This window comes from Cervus canadensis, chromosome 9 (genome assembly GCF_019320065.1).
Source record: "Cervus canadensis isolate Bull #8, Minnesota chromosome 9, ASM1932006v1, whole genome shotgun sequence".
Taxonomy (NCBI): domain Eukaryota; kingdom Metazoa; phylum Chordata; class Mammalia; order Artiodactyla; family Cervidae; genus Cervus; species Cervus canadensis.
In genome coordinates this window covers 72,220,197-72,234,035 of record NC_057394.1, presented here as the reverse complement: position 1 = coordinate 72,234,035, position 13,839 = coordinate 72,220,197, and the positions used below count along the sequence as shown (strand labels likewise).

The 13,839-nt window shown below is 32.3% G+C and overlaps 1 protein-coding gene across 7 annotated transcripts in view; it reads right to left on the bottom strand.

Annotated features, from left to right (window-relative positions):
* Nucleotides 1–317: 317 nt before the first annotated feature.
* Nucleotides 318–13,839, bottom strand: part of POSTN (periostin) — a 35,171-nt gene continuing 21,649 nt past the window's right edge. Inside the window, exons 17-23 of one of the 7 annotated variants that reach the window (XM_043477369.1) lie at nt 12,050–12,130; nt 8,742–8,831; nt 7,978–8,067; nt 7,082–7,159; nt 6,612–6,695; nt 2,077–2,118; nt 318–1,119 (exon numbers count right to left, since the gene is read on the bottom strand). In XM_043477369.1, the coding sequence (XP_043333304.1) occupies nt 1,082–1,119; nt 2,077–2,118; nt 6,612–6,695; nt 7,082–7,159; nt 7,978–8,067; nt 8,742–8,831; nt 12,050–12,130 (503 nt within the window). In that variant the 3' untranslated portion in view covers nt 318–1,081. The remainder of the gene's footprint in view (nt 1,120–2,076; nt 2,119–6,611; nt 6,696–7,081; nt 7,160–7,977; nt 8,068–8,741; nt 8,832–12,049; nt 12,131–13,839) is intronic. The other 6 variants (XM_043477372.1, XM_043477373.1, XM_043477371.1 and 3 more) reach the window with 6 other exon arrangements.

The window sequence follows — 13,839 nt, the reverse complement described above, 5'->3', positions numbered from 1 at the left end:
CTTATGTTACTTCAAGTCTTGGTTAAAGGCATCTCTTTGGCTCCTTCTAAGTTAGCCTAAGCCTAGGAATAATTAACTCAAGTGTTTGTGCTCTTGTAGTGCTGTTTATTCTTCTCTAAGTCCATGGTACACTGTGGGTTACTGGTTTGTCTTTTTGCCCTTTGAAAACAGTAGTTGTCTCATTCCTCTTTTGAATCCTCACAACTTAGCACAGTTCAGGGGTTATATTATATAATCAGTTGATGTTTAATTATTGCTTCACTGTGTAATGATTACTTATGTATCATGATAGTTTTAAAAATTCAAAAAACATTAAATTCATTCAATTTCCTTTAATGAGTATTTGTTATATATATAAAAAAAGAGGTATAAAGTCCTGTTCCCAAGTCCAAATCTCTTATTAACGTAAACCTTGAGTTTTTTTTTAATTACCCATTTGAAATAATTGTCTTTATACCTGAAAAATGGATTTATTGAAATGTTTGAGATAAAAAATATGTATTGCAAGAAGCATAAGACAAACATTTCAAGAGTACAAAATTAGTTGTAGAAATAATATAATTTGCCAGTAAACCCACATTTTATTAGAAATGTGCAAAGCTTTTTGATGTAAAAGTTTTGGTTTTGTCATTTTTTAATACTGAGCACCCATTTTTATTTATCCATTTCCCATGGAGAGGTAACTCCTTGCATGCATTTCATCCCTCTATATGTAAATTCAAGGTTCAGTCTTCTCAATGGGATAACAGGTCACAACTCGGAGATTTGAATTGTATTGAATCCAGTGACGAGGATTTTCTCTCATGGATTCCAAAGTCAGCTGGAACTCTTCATGTCAAGATGTAAAAGTCTGTAAGGTGTTATGTTTCCCTTAGATTCTATCCCACAGGAGGCTAAACCCACAATCTCCCTCATGTTTCTCATTCAGGGAAAAAAAAAAATTATTGCATTCAGAATTGTTCAACAATTGTTCTTTTGTCTTGGCTCATTTCTTCACATCAAAGTGGCTTTCATATTTTTCCTTTAAGACCAGGTTGTTGGTTCAGGGTTGTATAAACTTTGTTGTCTGGTGTCCGGATTTTCACTGAGGACGATCTTCCCTTGATCGTCTTCTGGATCCTGATTAGGAAGAAGGCAGAGAATATAGATTGTAAATGGGATGAAATTATAGTGTTTAAGAATATGATATTTAACTCATGTGTATGGGTGCATGCTCAGCGGCTTCAGTTGTGTCCGACTCTTTGTGACCCCATGGACTGTAGCCCGCCAGGCTCCTCTGTCTATGGGATTCTCCAGACAAACACGAGTGGGTTGCCAAGCCCTCCTCCAGGGATCTTCTTGCCCCAGGGATTGAACCTGCATCTCCTCTGTTGCAGGCAGATTCCTTATAACTGAGCCATCAGCAAAGCCCCATTTTATGCATAATTATATCTATACAAGACTATTATTTCTTATTATAATAAATGTTAAATTATGTTTTCTTAATAATATTCTGTTTATGATGAAACCAAATCATCTTTTGATCAAAGGTATATGAACATAATAAAGTTAAGCTTTATTTCCTTAGAAAATTTGGATGATTTTGCATGTTTAAAAGAAATCCAAGATAAAGTTTTCAGTTAAAATTTATTTGTACAATTAAGTCTTTAGTTTCAAATGTCTATATTGGACTAGGTTAAAATCAGATATGCCTATAATGCATTTTTAAGCCTTGCAAATTCTTTCGACTATTAGTATGTAATTCTAAGTTCCACAAAGGAAATCTTTGATATTTGATTGTACCAGAATATAAGGTATCCTAAGTGGAAGATGAGAACATGCACATAAATGAAGTTATACAGAAAGTTATAATGCATAGGTGATATATACGTGTATATAACCTACACATTATATCAACATTTTAATGTTTGCTTTTCTTACATTTTATTAACAGTGAGTGATATGAAAGATTTATTTTCTGATTCATGTCATCAAAATACTTTGCTCAAAATAAAGTGTATTAAAATACTCTCCTTTGTTTTGTCTTAATGTAACAGGTGTGCCACTTACGCAAATTACCATAATCAATATATTTACCTTGAACTCTTTTGTTGGCTTGTATCTTTCTCACAGGTGTGTCTGAAATTAAACAGTTGTAGTTAAAAATACTTTGAAATTATGGCTAACATGAGACAGGAAAACACAGTTTAGCAGAAAAGTGTAAAGTTTTAAATAAACATCACTTAAACATGTAGACTTCTCCTGGAGTAGTGAGACTTTGGCATTGGCAACAGACATTTCTTTTCCTTATATCATAATGAATGTTTACTGTTTTTGCAAAACATATTGTTTTATTATGGTATGTGGAGCCCCAGATGGTGTTCCATTTTTGCATGGAATAAGTGACTTACATGACTTTTTCATCCTTTTTATAAAAGGCATCACTTTATGATGAAAGGATGTCTACTCTCCTATGAAGTTTAGCAGAAGTATACTCCCAGAGATAAGCACTCATTTTTCTCTTAGTAATTCCTATTTGTGATATATCAGACTTCTGCCTCTATAAAATTCCCACTGTAACTTAATTTTCATTAACTTTTAATATGTGAAATATGCCAATAAACAATTCAAGCAGTGTGTACCAATTCAATTCCTGAACTGAATTCCAATCCAAGACCATTTAAAAATTAAATAGTTAAAAATAATAAGAGTTCATATTTTAGAATTTCAAGTGTTCATAATAATGCAGTGCTTCATTGTTACAGTTGCAAAATATTTCCCAGTTCTTCATTTTTTCTTCTAACTTATTGACAAGACCACTTGGTCAACTGAAATTCACATTTTCATTCTGTTGTTGGACATTTGAGATCAAAGAATAAATATGGTCCCTACAGCAACTTCGCTTCTCTGCTTACCTTCTTTATTTTTCCTCCAAAGTTTGACTTCTTGATTTTTATATATTATCTGTACTCAACAATGAAGTAAAAATTTTTCTATGATATACAAATATATTTTTTCAATTCTCTGAAATCTCATAAAAGTAAGACATGAAACTATCACCAACAGTAGTTTTGGCTATATAATGTCAAGAATTAAAAAAAAAAGAAAGAAATATTAAGCGTTTTTTCAAGAATTCTGTTTCTGTCTACATAGCACATCTCCAGCATGTCTTTTTATTCTGCCTGGATATAAGTTACATAACCATTTATCATATGCATTAATACTATAATAAAATGCAGAACTATGGAAAACCTCCTCAGATTGGATAGTGGGGGAGAGTTTAGGTGAGATAGAAAAGTCTGAATTACAGAGTACGCTCCAACTGATATATTTCCCTTAACTTCAGGTTTATTTGGTCACAAAAAATGGCTTATAGCATATTGTCAAGAAAAGATAGAAATCATTGGATAAAATGAACTTATTAAATTCCAAAGAGCACTTATCATGCAACTTAAAACAAGATTTCAACATTACTTTTGAAAACAAGCACTTACACTCAATTTTCTTTTATAAATTTGGCAGCATCTGATTAATGCACATCTAATTAACTAACTTGTTAATTTATTACTATTTGGCTATGACAAAATCAAAATAAGAAATATTCACTGTGGCAAACAAATATCTCTTGAAGAAAAGCTTAATTAAAATGCAGAAAATCAGATTTTCTCTCAGTGGCTCTCTACCACTTCAAACTGAATGACACTTGTATGTCGTGTTTAGAGAAGCAAAAGTGTTAACGTAAACCAATCATTGGAATGATCCCACGAAAATACCCCTCCCCACCATGTTTCCTTAAACACACAAAGTGTTTCCACTCAATTATCTGCAAGATTGTTGTATTTTTATATAACTATGACTTTGTAAATTTAACATAGAGCATAAAATATTACTTTGTTGACCATATTAGTATGAATTGACCATAATCCTGATAGTAGCTAACATCACTGAGAACATTATTATTATGCAGTGAACATTATTCCAAGTGCTATTCATATATTGGTTCATTTATATGTAGGTAACATTACCATCCCCACTTCCCAGATTAAGAAAGCAAGGCAGAAACACATCAGTTTACTTAAGTTCAAGTGGGAGCCCAAATTGGAAGCCAGACCTAGGACCTGATCCTCTGTTCTGTACAGAGGCCATAAATCTTTAAATGTTATACTGGCAGATTTATCAAAACCTTCTCAAACAGCTTTTTGTTGTTGTTCCTTTCTCCAAAGCCTACTTTTCTGCAGTTTTCCCTTAATTACTTCAGTAGTTTCAGTAAATGTAGTTCTACCTAAGATAAGAGTGAACAACTGTACACATTTTTGAGAAGAATTTTTAGTTAAGGGGTCTGGAGTGTTTCAATAACAAATCATAAAATTAGTACCCAATTGACCATCTAGCCAAGTTTATAAGCATGACCTAAATGATTGAGGAATACATTCAATTCATCAAAATATACTGTATATACCACAAAATGAGCAGTTCAGATAGAAAACTACAAGCTTTGAGATGAAGATCATAGCTTAGCTATAGATCAATTATCAATACTCTGAAAGAAAAGAAAAGCCTATCTTGCATGACATAATCTTTATTCACACCAGCTTCATTGGTGTTTCTTGGGATCTAGACAAGAGGACACTTGTTACTCAGTGTTGACCCAATGGTTTTACAGGGCTGGAAAAAAGAAAACTAGAATGTCCAGTTAATGTCCAGGTATTAGTAACTATACCACTTATATTGTCTTCCTTATGAGAAAAGAATCCTTGGAAATGTTTTGATAAAAATTTATGCTGAGGCAACAACCTACTGTATAGCACATGGAACTCTGCTCAATGTTATGTGGCAGCCTGGATGGGAGGGGAGTTTTGGGGAGAATGGATACTTGTATATGCATGGCTCAATCATGTATATTTATGGCACAGCTCTGCTGTGTACGCATCTGTAACTATCACAACTTTGTTAACTGGCTATTCTCCAATATAAAATATAACATCTTTTTAAAAAACTATTAAAAAATTTATGTTGTGACATTGGCAAAATGAATGCTTTATAAGTATGTAGAGGAAACAAACACTGGAAGGTAAAGGAATCAACCTCTGGGATGAACAGAAACCAGAATTAAAGAAGGATTCTATTTCTATTCATTAAAATTAGAATATCTTATTCTTATAACAGGTATTATCTTCTTTTGGCCGAAGTTATTCTTCAAAACTCAGTTCGTTGTTTATAATGGACTTGATAACAGGGGTGTATTGAAGGGGAGGAAAACATACTTACCTGAAGTTTAAGTCTAAATAAATTAAAACAATATATACAAATGCAGCTACTAGTTGGTTCATTCTCTAAAAAGCACTGCCATTCTACAAAGCTGCTTACTATGGCAAGGACTGAAAAAAAAAGAATTCAACTTAATTTTCATAATGTCTGCATTTCTTCACTCAAATCCCTACCTTTTTCTAGTAGAGTGTTAAGCATTTAGATGTAGACAAGTGAATTTTGTATTACAGCTTATAGGAAACTGGTTCCACTGTGGCTTTGGGAGTGTCAAGTACTCCCAGCAGTCTGAAAGGAAGTCTTGTATTTTACATACACATATTTTTCTATTGAGGGGAAATTCAATCACTGGTTCAAAAAATTATTTATTTTTACTATTGCTGAACAGTATCAATATTATGTAAGAGATTCTGCCTATGTAAAAATAAAGAATAAGAAAACAGTAATTGCTAAAAATATATACAGTCCCAAAAGAAATTACAACTTTTTGGACATAGTACTATAATTTTTAAAATTTTAAGCATAAAAGGTAATGGGAACCATGCTTTGCATAAACACTAAACTTAAGTTGTGTTTCTTAATTCACAGTATATTTCAAAGAACATATTTGATTTTTCTAGATAATTTAAATTCTTGTTTCTCTAAAACAACTTCTTAAGTACTATTTTTGTTAATAAAATGAATTAGAAATTAGTAAAACTTCTTTGAGTAATTGCCATTGAGAGTTTGTGTAAGATTTTGAATTCTTTTTCTTCTTTCCTTTTAAAAGTAGGTCCTTTTAATGCCATAGACAGAGAACATTCCATATTTTAAAGATTAAAATTAATTTCATATGCAAATAATTTACATCTGCAGGTATAGATTATCACTTGAACTGTTAGAAGAAACAGATAACTCATTCCTGAGAATGTAGTTTCGGAAAATAAAATTGCTAAATGCAATTTTTTTTGCTAGTTCTATGCACTTAAAAAAAATTCATAAACATGCCTTTCATTATGGTAGTGGGGGCAGTGAATACATTTTTTAAAATATAAAAATTATTTCAATTTGGGCTTCTTTTAATAATTACCAATTTTAAAAGCATCCCTCTTTCGCACATTAAGAATATCCTTACAGTTGTCTGTATCAGAGCAAAAAAATATTCATTGCTCCCCACTGAACTTTTTAAAGACTGTTTAAACTAGTAATTCTTTCTTTATACCTCTTACTTTAACCACCTTTGACCCAATCAATCTGTTAAAACAGACATGATGTTGTTTTTTAACCTAATTAAAAAACAAACAAACCTGAATGCTCAGTCTTTAAAAAGCTGAAGAACTCAGTTATCAGAACCTGTTAAGTGGGTTAGTTGTTTCCCTTTTACTAACCTCCCTGAAGCAGTCTTTTAATTTCTTCATCTTCAAATAAATGACCATCACCACCTTCAATGAATTTGGTGACCTTGGTGACCTCTGAGAGGATACATGTTTATAGCAGAAATTGGTTTATGTAATAAAAAGGCTGGAGACTCGATGCGATACATAATGGCATCTGCCAAACAATAAATTCCAGACCAACACTTGGTTCTTTCTTGGTTTTTAGTGCTATTTTTTGATAAGCCAATTTTATTACAAAGTTGTTGAACAGTATATAACAAATATAGAACAAAACCATCAATATGACTATCATCTGGGTTTCATTCCCTTTCTTTGGATTTTTTTTCTTGTGTTGGTATGGAACTAGAACAAAGGAGTGAGATAGAGTAGAAAATGTAAAAGGCCTCAAAGATTATTTTAGAATTTGATATAAATAGATAGCTTAGGAAAAGTGACATTCCTATTTTTCTAGACATACTGACCTTCTTGCAACAATTTCTTCAGAGTTTCTTCTGTTTCTCCACCTGTGGTTGAAATCCTAGTGTATTTTATTTCAGGACCTAAAGGAAAGACAGTTTACAGAAAGACCTGAAACAAGGGTAGGCACACTTCCTCTGTAACGGTTAGATAGTAATTTAGACTTTATGGGTCATATGGTTGGTGTTGCACTATTCAACTTTGCCCTTGTAGTGTGAAAATAGCCATAGACATTGTATAAATGAATGGTCATATCATGTTCCAATAAAACTTTATTTACATAAGTATTAAAAGATGGCATGGGCCATAGTTGCTGACTGCTTGTTTAGACAAATACTTATAAAATGGCTGAATTCAGAATTTTATGCTAATTCATTGGTGGGAGACTGATACAGAGGTTTACTGAAATTATTTATAAATTGTTTTATACTAACTTGCATATATTTTGGTGTGTAGACCTTAAGATTAATAGAAAATTCAAAGAAGAGAATGGTTTTTCTTTTAGGATTTAGTAACTCATTAATAAATAACAAAGTGAAGATAATGTATTATATAATACACATGTGTATTCATAATAAAAACACATGCTTATAGATTTGCTCCCAAATTTCCAATTCAGGAGAAAACATAGATTATATATTTACAGTTAGTATTATTTCTACCAAAAAAGAAATGAACAACTTCAGTAACCACCATGAAAATGACTTAAGCCTCTTTGATGATTCTTTTTTTTTTTTTGATGATTCTTATAGAGATATTTTAGGATTAAATGTGATTTGCTCTTTGTAATCCAGGCATAGTAGCCTGGAGCATCCCATGGACAGAGGAGCCTGGCAGGCTGTAGTCCATAGCCTTGCGCTGAGTGCACACACAGAGTTTATAGTATCGAATTAAAGACTACCTGTAATGATCCGTTCTTCCCTTGTCTCTTTTTCGGTTATTTCCACAGGCACTCCATCAATGATCTTGGTGTATTTTTTAATAATTGGCTCTAAATTGCGGAAGAAAAATGCATTTGATTTATCCTCGTATGGTGTCGAAATGGCCATAAGCTAGACATTTTAATGATTAAACATATTTCTCACAGTAATACCATTTAGAAATCAATCATAATCATTTGGAGAACATATCTCAAATAAATTCAGATAATAGAGGTCTAAAAGCTAGTAGTCATGTCCTGAATCTTGGGTAAAGGAGAGAGCCAACTGTCAACCTAACACTCCATGTCAGACTTGTCTCCTGACTGTGGAATGAGCATTTAGGGAGAATCCAAGGAATTACACATCATTAGAATGGGAACCTTATAATAAGTCCTAGCTGTGGCTTATTAGTCTTATAGAATGTTCATTCTTTCTTCTAAGACCAACATGTTATCTGGTATTGATGTGATTGTTTTCATTATATTCATAATCATCCTTGCATATGCAAAGTAAGGACGGTTTTGTTGGACCTGGTGATATAATGGTAAAATCGAGTCCAACTAGATCCATTAAAAGGTAAATTATATTTTAATTGATTGGCTAATAAGAATCCATAACTAATAAAAGCTTTCCACCAATGTGTATAAAAGTCAAGAGGAAACATCAGGTATTCAATATATTTAAACCAGCACAATTTCAAAATGTTCACAGTGATCCTAAGCAGGCTACAGGAAATAGGACGCACCTCCATGGATCACTTCAGTTACCGTCTCACCTTCTTTAATCAGTCTGAATTCAGGTTCACCTTCAATTTTGACCTTTGGTATTGTGAGTCCTGAGGCATTGTTTTAGGAGACAAATTATCATGTTAATGCAGTCCTTTCAATTTACCAGAACAGGAAATTTATTTCAACATTGATGTTGCTCAAATGTCAAAGTGCTTTCAGGTTTTATGAAATCGGTTTTAAACAGTTCCCATTGTCTTCAGATTGAGTAGTATTTAGGAGAACAAATGACTCCTAGGTCTATTAGTGTGCTACTCAAATGAATTCCATCAGCTTTAGCTTTTAAACTAATGTTTAATTGATCCATTTATTCATAGTTATAAACTCTGATCACACAAACTGTTATATATGAGTATACTTTGTGAATCACACAGTATGTACAAATTTCAGTTGCTCTAATGATAGCTAGTGTAGATCTTACTTTACATACTAATATGTCTATTACTCGCTTTTCTTATTATATTTTAAATTTAATTTTAAACTACTCAGTATCTTATACTTTTTATCTAATGGGCATAACTGAACATCAGAAAAGCCCAACTTTAGGCCTACTTTTAAGATACAAATTTCAGGTTTTATGGGAAAATGGGAGTACTTACCTGCTCTATGTGAATGCTGGAAATATTTACTAATTAATAGTTAAACAGTCCTTCAAATGTAAAAGTTGTGTTACATTTGACTTGCAAAATGATTTTGCTCCAAGAGAAAATCATTTTGAATGTTAGAAAGCTGGTTACTACATTACTACATAGTAATTAGATGAGAAGTTCAGTACATTTAACTCTTTAACAGTTGAATGGAACTATATTTCCTTATCTTTGAGAAGGTTTATTTGTTTGTCCAGAAAATGTCAATGTACACCATTACCCAGAATTAAATAGTCTAGGAAGATCTAAAATAATGAAACAAAGAGTACAGCTGGTTCAAACAATAAGTATTTCACACCGTAATATCTGATCTATGGGGTAAGGGACATTGAGTATCAAAACATAAGGCCAAGTTTTTAAGGTGTGGAAACTTCAAAGGGAAAGAATAGCTAAGGAGTGTAAGAACAGGCAGTGACTTAATAAAATAACCAAGTAGACATTTCCTTAGAAGAGCCTCAACTAGCATTTGAGAAACATCCTCCACCCTTAATTCTATGAAGGCAGGAATTTACTACCAAATTTTTTTTTTTCATATTTACTCTGGCGGGCACCTAGGAAAATACCCAGCACAGGACGGGTATAATAAGTATTTATTGAATTGAATTTCAGTTGATTTATTCCTAATTCTAAAATTTGGTTAAGTACCTTTTATAAGAAACATCCTAAATTGGAGTCTAATATATGTAGTAAGAATTCAAGAGTTACCAATGAATCAGCAAACGTTTAAACAGTGAGAAGGAAATGCCAATAACAATCCTATAGGATGACACAATTATAGATGGCTGCCAAGGCAAGTATTAATATTTGTCTCCCTCATTCTGTTATATAAAGTCAAATTCCCAAATTTTTTAACTGAAGAGTTGTTAATGCACAGGTGATATGATCCCATTTTTCATCTTAGTTCCCTTCGTAGGAGGAACCTAAGTAGAGTTGATGTTCCATTGTGTTCCTAATTGAAGAAACAGTAATACAGTAGAATCCTGTTCACAAAGATTGGGAAGGTAGTAGATGGGTTGAAAGAAGAAGCTTGAAAGAAAAGAGACGAATCTTGGAAAATAAAAATAGTGCATCTGAATGATTTCTACTGAAAAAGATGTGTGCAAGTGATTGCACACAATTTTAGGGGATCTAATTTTTAAAAAATTATACAAGAATTTTAAAATTAAGGACCATTTTATTTTTTCATTAAAATGATCAAGAAATATTTTCTAAACAAAAATTTCTGTGATTTAACTTCTTAAAGCACCAAATTCTCTCTCTCTTTAAACAACCTAATTTTATTTATTTTAACTTTATTTTTTTGGCCATGCTACATGGCTTGCAGGATCTTAATTCTCCAAACAGGGATGAAGCCTGGGCCACCACAATGAAAACATTGAATCTTAATCACTGAACATCCAGGGAAGTCCCCAAGTTCTCTTCATCACTATACAAGAACAATCAAATGCTCAAATGACAATAGGTACAGTATTTTTTTTTTCTAAAGCACAGATTTCAAATACCTCAACTTTAAGTTTTAAGAATGTATAAAAATATAGATAACTACTAGGAAATACACTTTAACATACATACTTCCAATGTCTAAGTTTTAAGTAATGACTCACTTTTAGAGGAGTCAAAAGTATTCAGGAAGTTGCCATCTCAATTCATAAAAGAGAAGAAATTCCCAAGTCAAAGATAATTACAGTAACAGTTTTCTTAATATTTGACTGATGACATAATCTGTTCTTTTTTTTGAAGACTGGTTCTATTCTTCTTTCAGGATAATGAAAAGATAACCTGGTCTTTTTTCTGTGACCAGTCACCACATTAAGATGGCTAGACTTGGACATAAAAATTCTTAAGATCTCCTCCTTTGGAAGTTATTAAAACACATGAAATGAAAGGGGCATTGGAGATATTTGAGTTGGCTAACACAGACAGTAGGGGTAGAGAGAAAAGTGACCTGATTTAATATTCTAGTATGATACATCAGGAAATAAGTATACATGCCTATTTAATGTATTATATATGTATACATATAAGAATATATAATACTATATATAAGAATATGTAAAATATACACACATATTCAAGGCTGGAATTAAGGATTCTAAGGTTTGATTCATTGTACCAACTAATTATTTCCTAGGTTTAATTAAAAAGTATATCATGTGTGGATGTACATTTTAAAAGTTTTCTTCAATATACAGCTTCTGCGCTCTCTGAGTTTGTTAAATAAAAAAAATGTGCGCACTTTTTTGGAACACCTTGTAACAATATAAAAGAGGTTGATATGGGGGAGACTGGAAACACAGCTATAAAGAGTACACTCTCTGAAAGAGTCCAGGTGCAGGGAAGAAAGCTCAGAATTTATTTGTTTAGTGAGTATCTGGGTACTAGTGCTAATGCAATGGCAAATTAAGTTCAAATGAAATCAAATACAAGCAAATGTACTGAAGGTATTAGGAATGCACATCTACTCTTCTAAATAAACTTGCATTCCGCATTCTGCTGTTAAATGAGCATGCCATCGATACGGAAATACTTAGCATGTTAGTTTCAAAAAGAATGTAGATACATTCATAGAAATCAGTCTATTACATGGATTTTTAAGGAACCATGTATACATTGATTTTTACCTTCTGTTTTGATAATAGGCTGAAGACTGCCTTCAATCACTTTAATTTTTGGTTCCACAACTTTGGTTATAATTTTAGTTGCTGAAAGTATAGAAAGTGGAACATAAATGATGCTTACATAAAAACAACCTGAATGAAAATGTCTTTTTTTCCCCTTTGGTCTTTGTTGGGTACTAAGGTATCAGATGTGGTAATATGTTCAGGCAGTCACATACAGGAAATAATTCATAGTAATTATCTAGTATCTTCTCATGTCCAGATGAACTCTGAAGTCCAGTGACTTTGATTTGTTCCAGTGAAATATATACTTTCTATGTGAGGAATTCTACCTAGAAATCTACAGTTTTGAACTGCAGCACTAAAGCTCTTTACCTTCTTTTGTACTTCTTGAAAATACTGGCTGCATAGCAACAAAGACAAATAAACATGATTAATTTCATACAATTCATAATATCTTAAATTGCGTTGTTGGGTTCTTTCTCAATTAGAAGAGATTGAAAGAAAAAGACTTGAAATATTTTTCATGCATTTGATGACAGTGACATAGAAAGGAAAATACAAAAAATTAGTTCAGAATACTTAAAAATGGATTTTTTCAGTCAGCCAGCCACGAGCTCTATGCAACAGATATGATATGATCATATATTTAAATATTTGTTACAGGCTAAAATGACTATAATTTTCATCATCATCATCATCATTTTTATACTGAAAGCTATGTATTTTGAATGTATGTCATCCACCCAACTGAAATAATTATGTGCAAAATACATTTAAAATAGTAGCCAACCATTTGGTCAGCTTTTGGTTGCATAGATTAACTAGAAGTGTGCCTCTGGAGTCAGATACCAGAGCTACTGACGTTTTATCATTTCTAATTAGAGCCCTAATTAAAGATGGAGTTGTTAGATAAGGAACTAAAGCTGTCTGTGTAGTTGTAACAGATTGTGTTGACACACTAGAGGCAAGATGTTAGTAGTTTGGATTTCTGTCACATTTTCACTTCAGGTGTTTGAAATATGTATCTGTGTCAACTCTTTGAATCCATATTAATGGATTCCAGGGCTTAACTGTGACTGTTTCAGTTATTTCAGATTTAACATGTCGAGATCTCAAATTATGAAACTCTCAAATATATGAAATCGGTGTGTCCAGTTATCCATTCCACAGGTGGTCTGGCCACAGAGAAACCTTTCCATGAAGGTCAAATCCATAGACGTCTCTGCTCCTACTATCAGAATGGGTTAATTAGCTTTAGTTTAAATATTCACTTCATGTTAAGGAACTTGAAGTTTAGAATATTTATTTGGTTCCTAGTTCTGTTTCAGTTTTGCTTTTCTGAATACTTAAATAGTTTTGACAGGTGAAAGGATGAAGATTAAGTACTGATTTTATTCCTTTTCACCTCAAATGTCATATATTTGGCAACATATACTAGAGAGCATTTTCCCCCCATACAATTTAATATGTAAGGTATTTAGGGGACAAGAATAGTACATAATAAGACAAAGAAATTTTAGAGACAGGTCAATAAAGGAACATGAAAATGGAATCTTTGGTTTAATTAGTCTCAACCTCTATCTGAACTATGCTTCCAAGCAACAGCATACACGTCAGAGAGGAGTTAAAGAAACATTTCACATCAGAATGTATATCTCAGAGCTCTTTCAAGAGCTGTGAGTAGGTGGGCAAGATTCATTAGAATTGCATAATTTCATAAAATGTAGATTATTCTCTGCGAGTAGGTATCCAATGTAAGTAGAGGAAAATAAAGGAATTATAATATTTTA